The following is a 17,897-nucleotide window of genomic DNA, read 5'->3' on the forward strand; positions in this document are numbered from 1 at the left end:
TCGTGGCCACACATACACCCCCACTCCGCCCCCTGGATTGATCAGCCTATTGCAGTTTATCTCAAACCAACTCCTCGCTCAGGAGCTGCCCCTGGCTGCCACGAATCGGGCCCTCACCTGCGCATTCACTGTCAAGAACATGCCCAGCACTGCTCCCAGGGACGAAGGCAGCAAAGGGATGGGGGTGGAGTCCCAAGTGGAATCCTTGCACCCTGTTCGGCCAGAGGGGTGGCCTGTGGCTATTGACAAGGCCCCTGTCACCGAAGAGACAGATGTTTGGTGCAACAGGGAGCCCTGAATCATGATGGATAGGCAAGAATGGCATCCACAAGAAACCCAGTACAACCTTTTCCATTCTGCTTGCAAGAAATCCCCCCCCCATCCCTTCCCTCCTCACCACCCCGTCAGCACTGATTTGCTCACACCCTCCCCCACTGATTCAGCCGTAGCAGGAGGTTACTGTTTTCTGGCATTGACGACTGATGATGAGGCAAGTGCGTGAAGTGACAAAAGGCCCAGGAGCGGAGCATGGAACCTAGCGAAGGCCCCTGAGAGAGGGGAGGGATTTAAGCAAAACTTGGCCTTATGGCATGTTGCTTGTGCTAAACATCACCGCATGGAAACTTTTTACACCACCGCTCGGTGTTTGCAGACTTCAAGGGCCAAGTGTGTTTATGGTGGGGGCAACCCAGGCCCGACTCACTGGGGGGTTGTTAAAACAAGCTTGGTACACAGGCACCAAAACCTTTTCAGTGAGAGCAGGACACTACAGAGTAGGGGAAAAAAGCTCCTCCCTCTCGGCCACAGTCTCCGGCTGAACCGAGGAGCTGTTAAGACAAATGGGCTGACAGCTTCCCTGCTTGTTCATCTTGAGGAGCTGCAGTTTTTCCTAAACATACATCTTAGCAAGACTGCGTGCCCAGCGCATGACCCACGCCAATGCCCAGGGATGAATGGAGGGGGAGCTGTTCTGTTGTCCTTCACGCTCATTCAAGTTCTACGTGAATTTCAAATACAAAGTAGTTGCAACAGCCCCTTTGTGGATGCTGTCTGTGAACGGAGCCATTGCCTGATTTGATCAGACCTGGTGGCCATTGAGCCCAGCATCCTGTCTGCCCCATGGGCAGCACCAGCTGCTTCCGAGGGAGATGCAAGAACCCTGCAAGAGGCACATATGGGATAATATGAGAACACGCACCGTAGAAGGGATCGAAAGCAATGTCCAATCCATGTTTAGCTCCAACTAAGCTCCTGGGCTCAGTCATGTCTACGACAGGGATCTGCCTTTTGGGAGGGAGGCTCCCAGGTCAAATGGGTCATTTTGAAGGGACAGCGTCCCAGGAAACCCTTGTCCAAATGACCTCAAATCTACACCCCAAACTCCACGCAGGGCCCTAGCTGGCATGCCAAATTTTCCAAACAAGCTGACATTGTATGTGGATTTTGGAGCGGTTTGTAAAGGAAATGAAAACCCTTTTTTACAACCATGATGATGGAGTCACGATGGCCCTCCCATAATGGGTTAGAATAGGTCATCTTTATGGCAAGCTACTAGTAGGGAGTTCCACCTCCTTCAGCCCCAAGCTATACAGAACTTGGGTGGCTCAGCTCACAGGCGGTCGATCTCAGAATGCCCTTTGGTGCCAGCCTGGGTAGCATTTGCCTCCCAGGAACTCCAATAATTGGACTGAGTTGTGGGCTGGAAATACGAGTTTCTCCTCACTCCTGCTGCCTCCTGTCTTGTGGGTAAGGAAACAGCAAGGAGAGTCCCTTCTCCTTCCCCCGTTCCGGGAGCCCAGCCTGTGCATCACCCTCCTGCATAGCAAGGACTGAGTTATATTGAGCAATTCACCCTGCCTTAGCTGTTCACTGATCCTGGCACTGTCACCTCCCCAACTGGGACTGAGGTGCATGAAACCCGAGCTGGCTAGAGCAGGTCACTCTTGGACCTGAACGAATCCACTTCCTATTCACTGCAACAGCAAGTAAATCAGTCCCTAATTCTCCTGCCTCCTTTTCCAGCCCACTGGGGGTGAAGTTACTGACCCCCAGCCTCATTTGGAAATATTACGGTTAGATTTTGCCTGGGCCCGTGTAATTAGTTTTGTCAATTGAGTTATCAGACAAAAGGCCCTGGCGTTTGGTAACAGGACTGTGCTGGGGAGGACGTGGTTCTGCTGATCTGGTTACAGTTTCTCTTAGAACTGTAATGATTATTTTGCTGACAATAGAGCCAACTGCAGCAGCTGATTAGAGAATTCCCTTCCTCATGGAGGAAAGCGGCCAGGTGTAAAGAACGGAGAGCGACTAATCGAACACCCACTCGCCCCACTATGTTATAGTGCGACAGGTGTGCAGAGCACTGCCTAGAAAAAGAGAAGCTTGAAGTCCCAGCCCTAAAGAGGTTTCCCAAGTTTCCCAAGAGGAAGATGGCACCACAGCACCTTGGAATCTACTCACAGAAGAAACTATCATGGGGAAATAACACCGACTCTAAACACCCTGATCCTTACTCAGGAGACTTGCACTTCAACACAACCTGATCAGCGGTCTGTGAACTAGAGCGGAGATCAAAGGACAGGCCTGAACCCAGGTGCCCCTGGGCTTTGGAGTTCAGATTGGGAATTGTACTGTGCAGTTGGAGCCATCTGTTCAGGAGCCTCCTCCAGCAATTCGGCAATTCTGGCTCCAGTCATGATTGAAAAGGGAAAAGAAAGGGTCTAAATGTTTTACCCCCTTCTGAATAGTTCAGAGCAAGCCAAGTTCACTTGTACAGACATTAGGAAGAAGGATGGGGATTAGTCAGAGTGGAGGGGACGTCTCTCTTTCCAAACCAAGAAGAGCCTAACACAGAGAGATTTGGAGACAGGATAAAGAGAACCAGGCTGGGGTGGGACAAGGATCTCTCCTGGTCCCAGACCAGGAAGTCAATTAGCTAGTGGGAAGGGCAGTAAGTGTGAAGTCATTCACACTGGCAATCAATGCTGAAACTGTTCCTCCAAATCCACAGAGAGTGCTGAGCCAGGAGAGGAGAAGAGAGAGGGATGCGCACGTGTGTGTGTGTGTGTGTGTGTGTGTGTAGGTACATACGTATGTACGTACACAGGCCAGGAGAAACCAGCACATTTCTCTCTAGAAAGGGTGCTGGGTACCAGACCCCTCAATTCTAGGTTGAGATCTGGACTTAGACCCAAAATGCCAACGCCAGAAGGAAGCCCCTGGCAAGATATTTGCTGCGAAATATCTGCTGCGTCATCTGAGTATTGCACTTTTTATACAGTAATAAATCCATCTCTGCCAGAGCTCAGGATTTCACCTCGCTCCCATTGATCCATCACACAGCATCTAACACTTGCAGATAAATCATGATCTGTAGTTGTTTAGCTTCCCCATAAACACAACCGCAATAATCACTGCCACATGGATTTGGGACCCGACACTCCCGTGAAACAAGAACAAGCAGATGTGTGTGGCTGTGCAAGTCTGCCCTCTGCTGGCCTGAATATTTTGCACACAAGCCCACATATTCATACAGATGTAATACTATGACTAATGTACTATTAATGCCCTCTGTCCGGTGAGCTAAAGCAGCGGTTCTCCACCTTTCCAGGCTGCTGCACCCCTTTCAGGAGTCGGATTTGTCTTGCATACCCCAAGTTTCACCTCACTTAAAAACGACTTGCTTACAAAACCAGACATAAAAATACAAACACTCACAACACACTATTACAGACAAATTGCTGACTTTCTCATTTGGACCATGTAATTATAAAATAAATCAAGTGGAATATAAGTATTGTACTTACATTTCAGTGGACAGTATCTAGAGCAGGATAAACAAGTCATTGTCTGTATGAAATTGTAGTTTGTACTGACTTCGCTCGTGCTTTTTATGTAGCCTGTTGTAAAACTAGATAAATATCTAGAGGAGTTGATGTACCCCCAGAAAGACCTCTGCGTACCCCTGCTTTAGAACCATGGAGCTAAAGGAACAGTTGTGTCTGTTGCCTTGTGGGAGGTGAAATCAGGGACCTCAATTTTTGCTTCTCCATGGTATTTGTCAATATGCATTTGGAGACCGGCACGCACAAAGCGAATGAACGCAGTTCTGCTTTCGTTATCAGTGACACTGATCCAGAGCTAGTGGTTTGCAGGGCACTTTGCAGAGTGGACAGGGACCTTCTCTGAAGGTGCATACACAAGCACAGTGTAACACAGCAGGGCCAGAGGGCAGCAGGAGAGTGATCCTATTGGGTACTGGGAGGTGGGCCTTATTGGAAAGCCTGAGAGGTGGGTGGGTGCAAGCCGCAGGATAATCAGAGCCTTAATCCCTGTGGACTGAGGTTACTGACTACAGGTTAATTAGAGCACCTGGAGCCAATTAAGGCCCTGCCAGAGACCTAATAAAAACCCCCTGCTTCAATCAGCCCAGAGAAGGGAAGGAGAGCTGACTGTAGTTTGGAGGAGCAGTGGAGTACTAGGGGAAGGAAACCCTGCTCAAGGTGAAAGAGGGTAAGAAGACTGTAAAGCTGAAGGGACTGGGACTGGAATAGGGGGTGGACCCAGGTCCCTTTTCTCCCCTACTAGGGCACTTGCAGAGCTGTCAATGTCCAAGAATAGGGGCAATGGGCAGTGCCCTGACCCACCACAGCCAGGAAAAGTGTGGGACTCCTCAATAGCATCAGCCATTTGCTGCAACAGATCAGGAACGGAGGTTAGGAAGCAGTAAAGAGCTATTGTGCTATAAAGCCTGAATGCAAACTTTAACAAGCAGTACTGGGTTGCTGGGATTTTTCTCCCCAGAGCTGTGGCTGCTTTGTGGTCTGTTGCTTGGCTTCCATTACAGCCATTTCAATATATCCCCTCTCTTAAAATGAGTCTGCAGGGCACAAAGCAGCCAATGTGGCTTCCAGGGTAGGCCAACAAGGAGAAGAAAGTCTGGTATGTCTCCTATAGGAAGGTTACGGGCAGCAGAACCAGGGTGTCCAACCAGGGTTTGGTGTTAGAACAGGGGTTCTCAAACTGGGGGTTGGGAGCCCTCAGGGGGTCATGAGGTTATTACATGGGAGGGGGGGTGCGAGCTGTCAGCCTCCACCCCAAACCCTGCTTTGCCTCCAGCATTTATAATGGTGGTCAATATAAAAAGTGTTTTTAATTTAGAATGGGGGTTGTGCTCAGAGGCTTGCTGTGTGAAAGGGTCACCAGTACAAAAGTTTGAGACCCACTGTGTTAGAACATAGCCTGATCCCCTGAAGTAGGAGAAGTTGTATGTCAAACAAGACTGAGCAAATAACTGGGAAACAGCACTTAGGGCCCAATCCTGCACTTGCTGAGGGAGCAGGGGACCAGCCTAGCTAAGGGGCTTGGCTCCAAACTATTACATTGGAGAGGAAGCCATTTGATCCAGGGTAGTTAATCCTCTGCAGTAGCATTTCATATCCTAGTCCAACCAGATCACATTGGAGATGCATGGGCTGGGCGGGGCTGGTGTCTGTAACAGGCAGGCTGGGACCAGTCCATTCTGTGCACCAGTTGGTACCAAACACCATGGTGGCAGCTGAACCCAGCCTAGAACCAAAGCTCAGTGTAACAAGATCCTCTTTTAAAGTTTAAGCTCCTCCAACCTCTTTGGTCTTTTTGTCCCCAAAAGAGCACGGTGCAGTTTGTGCTGCAGGACATCCTGACCAGGCACCGTTCCCAGAAAGGATGGACCGTTAGCGTCAGGACTGTTATTCCTTATGGAAATGCTGTCCTCTAGTGGAGACTCTAGGGAACATGTCAGGACACAACAAAAAGAAAAGGAGGACTTGTGGCACCTTAGAGACTAACCAATTTATTTGAGCATGAGCTTTCGTGAGCTACAGCTCACTTCATCAGATGAAGTGAGCTGTAGCTCACGAAAGCTCATGCTCAAATAAATTGGTTAGTCTCTAAGGTGCCACAAGTCCTCCTTTTCTTTTTGAGAATACAGACTAACACGGCTGCTACTCTGAAACAGAAATAAATGAACAGTGTTATGGGGGGTTGGGGGGGGGAAACCATATGTTATTACTAGCAGCATCATTACCATGGCTTGAACCATCACTCCATGAGCACGTCAGCTCACAGAAGCTAAGCAGCATCTGCCCTGGTCAGCACTAGGATGGGAGATCTCAAGGAGGGGTGTGGCAGAGGGTCACTGACTGAATGTCCAATACAGATTTAAGTCCATGCTGTAGGACGACAGCCAGGAGCACTGGAGGCTGCTGACTCAGCTAGTTACAATGAGAACTTTTGCCAACAAGCTAGTAGGTTATTCAGTGATTACAAATAGTCTAAGTAGTGTTGACCACTGGAGTGACTGCGTTCTCCTCATCTAAGTTCCATGTGGTGTTTCAGTTGAGTCTGGTATGTGGCATGTCCTGTCTTGAATGAACTGTGGGGTGCGTTCTGTGATGATGCCACCTAAGCTCCTGTGGGAAATGCTGTGAGATGCAGGGATGACGTGGTAGTAACAGTGTATACGCTGGGCAGGATTAGTTATGTCTACACCAAGATCTATAGATAAGTTCCAATAAGGTGCTAGAGAATAGATTTGACTGGCACTCATTGGGAGTGGCCTGCTTGACTACCTTTGTGATAGGCTGACCACTACAGCCCTATGTGGGCTAACAAACCTTTGATCTCACCCCAGAATGACCTGTCTATGTGGGAAGGTTTGGAGAGGTTTGAAAAACTTTTCTTGATGTTTCCTCTCAGAGTCCATTGATGGAACCAGTCCAGCTGTGCAGGCCTCCTAGAGGGAGGGAAAGACCCTGCATTACAGAAACCTCACTGTCCCTCTCATGGGGTCCTTCCTGAAACAGCACCCACCTGGGAGCCAGGGACACTGGAGGGCAGCCTCCGTGCTGAGTGCCTGGGCTCTCCTGTAGGTCTCCACTTGGCCAGACTCCGAGCAGGAGGGAGCCCTCTTTCCATGGCCCTTCAATCCTGGCCTTCTGGAAAAGTCCTCTATTAGAGAAAGGTCACTTTCCCTAGGCAGCCCTCCTGTAGCCTCCTATCAGACCAGAGGATCCTCTGTCTCCTGTTACTCCATGGCTTTCATTGCTATAGGGCTTTTCCAGAGTCATCTCCTTGGCTGTGCTGCTAAAGCAACCAATTCCAAAGCCGCTTGCAGGCCCACATGCGCTCCCAGTGGGTCCAAACCATCTCCTATTAAAGACAGTGGAAAGGCTCCATGGCCTCCTGTACCCTCACTGAAGGCACTCAGGCAAGCTGCCCTTGGCCCCGGCCGCTTTCCATGAGCGCTCCCTCCCTGTGCTCCTGGAGCACCCCCCTTGTACCATGCCAGTCAGCAGCTCTGCAACAGCACAACATTGTCACATACAAGTGACATGAGGCCAATTCTGCATGGGGCTAGCAAAGCCACTGCTGTGTGGGGAGGGTCCAGACAATGGTGGCTGGCCATGCAGAGATCCTCTCCCCCACCCGCCCCAGTCAGTGGGAGCAGTCACTGAGCATAAGAGCACAGCCTGCATGAGGAAATCCAGTGGTACCACCAATAGCTGGAGGAGAAATCAGTCTCCCTTTAGCTTTTTGAATGGGAAGGGGGCATCTCCTCTTTCCAGATAGTCAACACCCCCCAGCCTCTTTGCCTCACCCGTCATCCCCCTGCCATGTGTCCTTTGTATTTCTCACTTCTCTCCAACTCCACTGACGGCCTGACCTACCTGACACAAAACATTGTAACCCCTGCATGCTGCCCACTGACACGCTGCAGTCAGCTCCAAGGGACTGGTGCTTTGATGTGGGCAATCGACATTCGCCCTCTAATTCCCAGCCCTAGACTAGCAAGGGAGGGGAGCAAACTGCCCCGGGTAATACTAGAGGTACCTTGTAAACTTCAATGTACACAAATAACCCAAAAAGAAAAGGAGGACTTGTGGCACCTTAGAGACTAACCAATTTATTTGAACATAAGCTTTTGTGAGCTACAGCTCACTTCATTGGATGCATTCAGCTGATGAAGTGAGCTGTAGCTCACGAAAGCTTATGCTCAAATTTGTTAGTCTCTAAGGTGCCCCAAGTCCTCCTTTTTTTCTTTTTGTGGATACAGACTAACACAGCTGCTACTCTGAAACAAGTAACCCAGTTAGACACTGGATCAGACTACTTAAAACAAATATTTAAGCCTCAAAGCTGAGCCCACTTATCTCCCTTAATCCCACTTTATAAACCCAGGTTCAGTCTGCATCAGTAAGTACTTTAAGATGGAAAGCTTTGCAACTGTGAAGAGTTAATTCAGACTTGCATTTGGTAACCGTTATTGTGGTCTAGTAGACGGTCAGGGCCCCATTGTGCTAGGTGCTGGGCAACTCATACAAATACTTCCTGTCCTACAAAGCCTAAACTCTAAATAGACAAGACAGACAAATTACAGCGTGCTTTTTCTTTTTCAGATGGGGAGCTGCAACAGAGAAACTAAGTGACCTGCCCAGAGTCCCACATGGAGTCAGTGGCAGAATTGGAAATTGAACGCTGATCTTGAGTTCCAGGCCTGTGCTGAACCAGAAGAGCACCATTTTCCTAGTAAACGTATGACCATGTAGCTGGAGGAGGATCAATGAGAGACAGGACACCACCTCTGAAAAGGTAAAGCTCTCCCATTCGTGTTGCTTGCTGTGTGTAAGGCACATGAACCTACCTCTCTCGACCAGAAGGTGGTCCAAGCGAGCTGTGCTTCTGCTGGTGCTACATAGTCACCTGTATAGAGGGAAGGAGAAAACTTATGAAACTATTTGCAGACATGCAACAAGTTGCAAACTCCTGCTGGAGACCTGTTAAACCTGATACAAACTCAGCTACAAGCCAGAAGGTTTCAGGCAGGGCTGGGAGCTAAGCTAGCCTCACATATTTAGGGAGGAATTTGCCAGGAAAACTCACTGCTGGGCAATCATGTTTTCCAAACTATCTAGAAAGCCTGATTTCATGCGCCACTCACTGTAGGTCACCAACTCTCGCTGGACTGCAACACAGGGGTAACCGTGCCAGATTGGCTTTCTTGAGCCACACAGCAGGTAAAGCACAGGCCATAGAAGGTCTGAATTCCCCCTCTTTGATCAGAGCTTGCTCGATGGAGGCTGCCAACAACTGTGACCCTTTCTGAGGTGTGGACACGAAGAATTCCTTCAAAGGTAGAAATGCACCAACTCTTGCTGGTGGCCGCTCTCTCTTTTTCTTAAAATACTTAATTAGCTTTAGGAAAAACAAATTTACATAGACACATTCAAATCATTGTCATTTATTTAGGTTTTTGCAGACTCAATAATAAAAATGGACAGTTGTCTCTGTTCTTTACTGCACCTAAACAGACACACCCACAAAACATGCAAAGCACTTTAAGACTTGCTAGCTAGTAAATCTGCTACTGTAAGAAGTGATACTTGTATATTTGTTAATATCACTTCTCACAGTAGCAGATTTACTCAGCCCCGGCAAGCTGGGGGACAAAGCAAGCCCTGGATGGGCAGGGGGGGCAGAGCCCCAAACCGTGTGACTGGGGGATGGAGCCCCACTTCCCCCAGGAAGGTGGGGATTTGGGAACTCCCCTGCAGTCTGGTGCCAGAAGGCGGCAGGGACCAGGCTCTGCTGGTGGCCTGGAGGAGGCCTGCTGCTTCCCCCCCCCCCCCCCCAATCATGACCCAGGAGGCTGCATCTGGCCTTGATGGCTGCATTTGAGGAACTGCCAGTGCCATTCAGAGCTACTCGGGTGAGTTAAAATGGGAGATGAATAGGAGCCTTGTGTGTCAGAGAAACTGACTCATTGCTTTTCCCTTGCAGAAAATGGCTGCAAGCAGGAACCGAGGGCTGGGTCTGGATCCTGGGAGCCACCCTCAGTGTTGCAGCAGGAAAGGTAGGTTGGGTTAAGTTGATTTCCACAGTTAGGGTTAGAGCCATGTGATGTCAGGAGGCGGATGGAACTCCAATACCCTTTTGATGCTTAAAGGGTTTGTGGGCATGCCAGGCTTGGGTGAGGGCCCTGAGCGTCCCAGCCCTGCCCCCACGAAGGAGAGTTTCAAACACTCATTAAGCAACTCTCACTGGTGAATAGGCAGGGCTCTCCCCTCCCAGGCCTTGGGATGAAGGATGGGGCTCATTACAGGGAGGAAATAGCCCTGGTTGAGTGGTTGCTGCCCAACTGTACTGGGGCAGGGCCAATGTGGGGAGACTCCTTATGAGCAACTGTTTCCCAAGCCTACAGCGAGAGAGCACAGAGCTGCTTCCCACGCTGCAAGACCTGCTCAGTGGGGCCTGATACAAAGATAAAGTGACTAAGGGAACATGAGGAGCATCTCTAGAGCACTCCTGGAGGCTAGGCTAGGGGCAGCTGTAGCAGGAAAGGCCCAAACACACAAGCTCTTTGGAGCAGAGGCCATCTTTTTGTTGTGCTGGGGGCTGTACATATGCAGTCAAGCCCAATCCCTGTTTGGGGATAGGGACTAGTGCTTCACTAGTCACCAGGTTAAGTGAAACAGGGGAGGGGAGAGAGGAGTTTGCACTGCAGCTTTGATGGAGAAATAGCTCCCCCTTGGCTCAGTACAGCCTCCCAGTTACTTGCCTAGCAAGAAGCATTACTTAGCATTTGTGATCTGTAAATATCAAAAGGTTACCTGGAATGGCCCCTTTCATTCCAAAGGAGAGCAGTGTCATTGGTGTGGAGTGTTGCTCTGGGGGCTGTATTTCAGTGCATCAAGGAATCCTTCATCCAGCGGAAGCTGCAGAGGGAATTTAGGTCACCAGAATGCAAATACTCTATCTGGAACCTTCCCAGGAGGCTGGGTGCACACCCTGCCCATGCTACAAGATGCAGGAGCATTACTGCAGCAGCAGTGAGGTAGCAAGAGATCTAGAGGGCTAGCACAAGGGACCAGGGGTGTGGATTTAATTTTAAATCTCACCTGAAGGACACCCCCTCCAGGAGCAGAGGGTGTCCTAATGTAACACACTGCAATAGTACAGTGGGAGGGCTGCCTGCAGAATTCCTGCCGTTTCCCAGCTGTATTTATACCAGGCCATCGCCGGCCTGTCCAGCCACCAGGATCATTCCCAAGCACACTCTGGCCAGAAGCTGCTGAACTAATGGGATCACAAGGAAAGGAGATCTAGCAGAGCTGGTGCCAGCTGGTCAATGGTGATCATGCTACTGTGTTCATCTTGCACCTGTGAGCCATTAGTAACTGGCAATTCCAGCTCCCTGGATCTAGAACCCCTTTCTATCTTACACAAGGGTACACTTTATAAGAGCAGCAGTATTCCACCCCTGCTGAGACCACATTGCCCAGGGGATAGGGCACTGGGCTGGTGTCCCAGTTCTGCCATTGACCAGCTGTGTGACTTACTGATCCAACACATTGTCTGTTTGGGACAGGGACTGTCTTTAGCTGTGTGCTTGTCCCTTGATTTTAATAAAAATAACCCATCCAGAAGAGCCTGTTGCTAGAGGACATACATAGCTACAATACTTTAAAATCCCAGAATCCTGGGTGTTAATCATAGCAGAAATAGCTATGAACCAACAGCCTGTAAGAAGAGTTTAATCACTAGGCAAGTGATGATAAAATATGGCTTTTAATAAGCCAGCATAAAAAAAAAGCACTGACAGGAATGACAACGGTAGAGGAGCATGTAAGGAGACTTCTGGGTTCACTTCCTGGCCAATACAGAGCTGTGTGTTTTGTGTGGGGAGGAGAGAAGGGTTATTGTGTGCCAGATACAGAGCACAGCTTTGCATAGACTACTTGTTTAGACAACACTGAACAGCTGACTACCCTCTAATTCCTGCTCTTTATTTTAAACAAAAGTTGCCCTCCAAGCCAACAGTAAGTGTGTATAATGTGAAAGCCCATTATTAAATACCTAGCATCACTCTAGCCTTTTGAATAAGGTCCTATTTACAACTTGCCATTTCAAAAGGCACTTGGCAACTTCATGTAAAACTTAAATGGATGCTAAAGCATCCAAAGCCTGCAGGACAGACTTATGAATAGTGAGGGATAATTTTCCCCAGGTGTAACTTTCCAAAATGACCTAAGAAAAACCATGGATTTTTGCACCTAATTAGCATAGTTCACAGTAACTTTTTTGCATTTAAGGCAAGCATTAAGTATAGAAATATTCAATATGCTGGTCATTTGTTAATAGAATTGAACAGAAATGAAACCCATATAGATCAAGCCAGCCTAATAGATACAAAGATTACATGCTCAGTGTCTTCAGGTGATCTAACATTGCTGTAGTGTGTACATTAGGCAACAAGATACCTTTAGTTCGGGGAGCCATACTCTTCCAAGTGTCCCTGCTGCACAAGCAGGAGGCTCCAGGACACCTTCCTTTTGTTACTGTGTAATGTGTTTTAAAAAAACAAACAAACAGGCATTGATAAGGGACAGCTTGATTATCCCCAGGTGGCATTTACAGATACATAGGCCCATGAGAGCTCAGAACAAATTTTTAAAATGTCCTTGCACAATAGTCAGATCTTAAAAATAAAATACTTTATTGATAGTATGAACGTTTAACACGTTTAATGCTGTCAGCTATAAAAATGATTAAAGACTTCCGCTTGGTACATTTGGCTTTACAAATTTACAAATGTTAATGAATACTAGTGTATACATTTTGCACTTCATTATAACCCCCTCAGCCAGTGACACAGCTCTGCAGCAATGTCTGCTTATAACTCAGACATGAATCATAGAGTTTTAGTTGCTTCCACACAGAATCTACATACTAACCCTAAATTTCTTGATTAGCTGAATCCATTTTAATATTTGTGCTTTGTTGAAGAGAGGCTACTAGCAAAAATACACTTCTCTTGCATTCCCCCTCCCCATATTACATTGCAGAAGAAATACAGTATTCAGTGCATTTCCTAAGAAATAAACTTCACTATAGTGTATATCTCACTCGAGTCATATCATAAAGAAATGGTATTGCCACTTAAGATTAGGGTAAAAGCAAGAAAACAGGTTAGAGCAGTTGTTGGAATGATACTCTAGCTAAAATCCGGTCACTCATCAGTTTTCAGCTGTTACTCTTATCAGGAGAAAAATTTGCTGGGGAAAGATCAAATTTTAAATGTGCTTTCCTAAGAGTCTCTACCTATTTTGCTATAGGGTACTATTTTTCTTAAAGTGTATAACTTTATTATTTAGAAGTCTGTAAAAATATATCTAACCATCTCCACTGCATTATACCAAAGACTATCATATGGGTCATTTTTCAGCTTGGAAAAGAGATGACTAAGTGGGGGGATATGATAGAGCTCTATATAAAATCACGGCTGGTGAGGAGTAAAGTGGTATTGACTCCTCCTCATAATACAAGAATTAGGGGTCACAAATAGACAGCAGGTTTAAAACAAACAAGTATATTTTTTTCATACAACACACGGTCAACCTGTGGAACTCCTTGCCAGAGGATGTTGTGAAGGCCAAGACTATAACAGCGTTCAAAAAAGAGCTAGATATGTTCATGGAAAATAGGTCCCTCAATGGCTATTAGCGAGGATGGACAGGGATGGTGTTCCTAGCCTCCTGTTTGCCAGAAGCTGGGAATGGACCACTTGGTGATTACCTGTTCTGTTCATTCCCTCTGGGGCACCTGTCAGAACCCAGGGCTAGATGGGCCTTTGGTCTGACCCAGTGTGGCTGTTGTTGGGAGGGTGGGGGAGAAAGGGGTTGGCTAGGACACCATCTACTAAAGCAGTTCAAGAATTCTGTCCTATAAATTAAGACTCGGAGCTGGAAGAGACCTATTAGCATATATAAGAGTGCATCTTTCCAACCACTGCAGGAATCTTTCTTACAATAAAGTATCAAGTGCTTTGTTCAGTTATGTGCTGAATAACTAAAACAGAGGAGCAAGCACCCAACTGTGGGAAACTCTTCTCCAGATGTGGGCCCCATGTTGCTATAGGCAGAATGGTTAAAAATGGCCCGACATCAAGCAGCAAAACTGATCTCTAAGTTTCGGATCAGAGTCTTACAATCTGTGCCACTTGGCATTTGGGATACACACTCATTCGGGCTAGATTCCTGTCTCCAGACTAACCCTGATCTCTGTTCTATCTATCTTGTTACATTTAGTGTCTATTACTGTAGTATCTTCACACATTAGATTATGCTGTCCTATTTGAAGGTGAGTAGCATAAGTTTGCCATTCACTTCACAACACAGGCAAAAATTATTGAATCTGTTTGTTGCTAATTGAACTTAACATCTTCCTCCAAAAGTTAGGCAGATTGTTTTCTAATTTAAAAAAACCCCTGCTGTCTTGTTTTATAATCTTAAGTGTATTTCTACCTTTTCTTTATGAATTATGGAGAACTTCAATAACATAACCACACTAAGATTTATATATGCATTGTGTGTAACATGTACATCGGTGCATCTATCTTTACATATATGCGTATCTATATAAAAGAGTTAATTTGGTTCCACAGCTGCAGCCAATGAGGCTAGCAGGATCCTTTAGCAAACTGATCAGTAAAGTCTGTCAGTCTGACATACAGTATTGTTACAAAGTGAGCAATTTAAGTTATTGCTTTTGATTATTAGTAAAGATCCCATCTTACTGTATAGAATGACTAGCAATTTCTCTTTTCAAGTAATAGCAAGATCCTTATCCTTATCTCACAAGTTATACACATACCATCCGATGAAGTGAGCTGTAGCTCATGAAAGCTTATGCTCAAATAAATTGGTTAGTCTCTAAGGTGCCACAAGTACTCCTTTTCTTTTTGTGAATACAGACTAACACAGCTGCTACTCTGAAACCTGACATACCAGTAGATTGCTTGAAGAAGTTTAAAATCAAAGGTGAAGCACCAGGAATGAATCTTTAGCAATTTAACCTACAGTGAGACTATGTGGGAAATTAATGAACTGCAAGAAACTAGCACCCTGACTGTTTAATGCTGCCACTGTTTTTGGACAACTCCAATGGAAAAGAAAGGGGATTGGGCTGCACAGAGCTAAACAGTAGGACCAAAATCTACCCTAATGCACTCGTGCATCTCCTCTGCTGTCAACAGGAGATACATCCTAACATGACAAGGCAAAACTGGGGCCACTCTGTGGTCACCTTTTGAAAGATGTTCATTCTGTAGCATGTTATTTACAAACTTGATTTAAGAACAATTGGGAAGGATTAAAAAACAGTGATTTAAACATCCATGATTCACAGAAGAGCTGTTATTTCTGCTGTTAGATGGTCCCTTTTTTGTTTTGTACAGAAAACCACATTCCTATCTTAGGCATAGTTCAGGCACTTTTTATACAGTGTTCATCTGGAATAAAAATCTGCACAAGTGATTTCTGCACAATTTAAAATGAATGCTTCAGCCTCATTATAGTTTGCTCTCAGCACAGTTTTCTTCCCTCCTCGTTTCATTTGACTGCTGGCATGAGACACCTTTAAGAGGCTACCTTAGAGCTCTATAGTTAAGGTTTATACATCAACAAAAATTATTTCCTACCTATTTTTTAAAAAGAAAGTACGCTAGATGTATTCTACAGACACATTCTGCTACTACCCAAATAAATAACATGGAGTGGATAAAACAGTGTCTCAGCTCCAGGAAGCTAAGCCATGGAATGCTACGTTCACGTTTTCTAAAGACTAGCTCTTAGTTGGCAACAGTATCTCAATGTCTTTACCGTTTGCTACTACAGCATTGTTAGAGCAGCTACTTGCCAAGTCCATGGTAGCACCAACCGAGGATGCCTGGGAAGGGGTTTTGGTTAGTGGGGTAGGAGTTGCCGGGGACTGAGCCAGGCCAGGTTTCTTTGGAGGAATAGGTGGAGGGTTCCCCCTTTCTGCTCGAGGGATTGTTGGGGATTTAATTCCAGGAGACAATGGGCTCAGCGGGCTAGAAACTTTGCCTGGGCTGGACTCGCTTTTTGGACTCCCCGTGTTTGCCAGATTCCGATAGTCTGTGCCAAAGGGCGAACTATTTGCAGAGACTGGCTTCATAGGTCCTTGCTGACTGGTGAATCTGGAAAGCACCTGAGTGACTGTGTTGCGGGCTAGCTGTTTGGCAGCGGAGTTGTCTGCAAGGGTAGGGGACAAATCCCTCGACGGTGGGCTCTGCAGGCCACTCGACTGATGGTCCTGATCAGCTTGGGACTGAAATTTGTGCCTGGCGGCATGGAAACGTTGGTTGATCCCCACCTGATAGGACGACTGGTAACCAGGGCTGTTTCCTGAAGCTCCTACCAAACGTTTAGTCAGAACTGGGGACGAGCATGGAGAAGATGTCAGAGATGAGGCAGCTGTGCTGCTGGGAGAGAGAGACGTCCCACCAGAAGGAAGCTGTGGGACCATATACACAGGAGATTCTGTTCTTACAGGGGAACTTCCATTCTCAACTGCACTTTCTGGGACTGGCCCAACGGGCTTCTCTCTCAGTGGTGCCTGGTTCTCTGCTATGTCTGTCTGCTCTAGCTCACCACTTGTTTGCATGTCTGTGTCACAGTGCCCATTTGCTTTAGCATAGGGATGGGTAGGTGTGGCAGGGCTGGGCAAGGCCATGTGTGCAGTTATGTCTGCACTGCCCAGATTGATTCTGTCTGCCTGGGAGCTTTCTGTCTGGCAAGACACAGACCTCACCAGTGGGCTCTCTGTTGCTACAGCTCTGGACATTGCTGAGGGGTTTTGCTCTGAGTGCTCAGCAGGGCTGGTGCCCTGGCAAGGAACCTCCAGTTCTTTCAGGGCTTTCTTCAGGCTCTCCAACTCTTCCTTGAGTGCCTTTGTCCGGTTCTCTTCTCGATTCAGCTTGGCTCTCAGCTGTTCTCTTTCGATGTCGAACTCAGAGAGCTGCTTTTCCACCTGTGCCTCCATCTGCAAACCCCGCTTCTTCTTGGAGGCCAGCTCCTCCTCTAGCTTGCTCACTTTGCTCCTCTCTTTCTCCAGTTTCAAGCTCAGCTCCCCTGCCTTCTGTCCCTCTTCCACTACCTTGGCTGTGGCTTTCTTGCACTCCAGCACAAGCATGGAGGACAGCTGCTTGTGGCGTGCCCTCTCTTCCTCCAACTGGCTCGACAGCTTCTTCTGCTCTTTTTCAAATTTTTTCACTTGGGTCCTTTCAAATTCCAGCTGGAAAAGAAGACAGAAGGGTTCTCAGAAGAAACTAAACAGCCTCCCATATGCAAATGAGACAACTTTCAATACCCCAAAGAACTAATGTGGTAGAGCTGCAGATCAGAAGCTTTCCTCATCTACCTGAGCTCATGATCCTATATTTTTCAGCAACAGAGGGTCTCACTACCACCACACACAAAGACGCATGGTTCCCTGTTCCACTTTAGGTGTCTGTGAGGTCACCAACTCTTGTATGGCTAACAGCTCAAATCCGTTCTTGGCATGTATGTAACATTAGCATTAATGTACCACTTTATATAGTCACTGATGGGAAATTTTCAGATGTTTACCTTGAGTGTAATATACACCAATGGTCTAGCATACAGAAGTTTCTCTTACTGGTTCCACCTCCCTACCCCCCCCTTAATCTGCTTTACAATGCCATTTAGAAACATTTATGGAAGTCTGAAGTCTAACACTATAGCTTTTTATTGTTCTTGTGTTACAGATCAAGCAGTAACATGCATCTGCATTACTGTGGCTCTCTGAACAAAAGTATACCAATTCTTCCCCTACTAGTTCGGGAGTTCGGCACCAGTACTGCAAAGTATCAGAAAGCCACAGGGTAGAACTCGGATTGTTTTGCCTTTAAGTTCAGCCTGCTTCATGAGTTTTTCCGTTTTAAGGCGGAAACAAGCTTTCTTAACCTGTGAACATTGTAACTCATTTCACACATGGAAAACTGGGCAGGACAAAGCTGGTATTTTATATCGGGTTGA

At 47.0% G+C, this 17,897-nt stretch overlaps 1 protein-coding gene and 1 long non-coding RNA gene across 3 annotated transcripts in view; one reads left to right on the plus strand and one right to left on the minus strand.

Annotated features, from left to right (window-relative positions):
* The window catches only part of LOC141975689 (uncharacterized), a 111,837-nt gene that overhangs the window by 88,653 nt on the left and 5,287 nt on the right, over positions 1 to 17,897 (plus strand). The window contains exons 2-3 of the long non-coding RNA XR_012635992.1: positions 8,439 to 8,631; positions 9,820 to 9,892. This is a non-coding gene — a long non-coding RNA (uncharacterized LOC141975689). The remainder of the gene's footprint in view (positions 1 to 8,438; positions 8,632 to 9,819; positions 9,893 to 17,897) is intronic.
* The window catches only part of CTTNBP2NL (CTTNBP2 N-terminal like), a 129,266-nt gene continuing 123,871 nt past the window's right edge, over positions 12,503 to 17,897 (minus strand). Inside the window, exon 5 of one of the 2 annotated variants that reach the window (XM_074936254.1) lies at positions 12,503 to 17,133. In XM_074936254.1, coding sequence (XP_074792355.1) covers positions 15,661 to 17,133 — 1,473 coding nt within the window. In that variant the 3' untranslated portion in view covers positions 12,503 to 15,660. The remainder of the gene's footprint in view (positions 17,134 to 17,897) is intronic. The other variant, XM_074936255.1, reaches the window with a different exon arrangement.

Source organism: Natator depressus, chromosome 21 (assembly GCF_965152275.1).
Source record: "Natator depressus isolate rNatDep1 chromosome 21, rNatDep2.hap1, whole genome shotgun sequence".
NCBI classification, from domain to species: Eukaryota; Metazoa; Chordata; order Testudines; family Cheloniidae; genus Natator; species Natator depressus.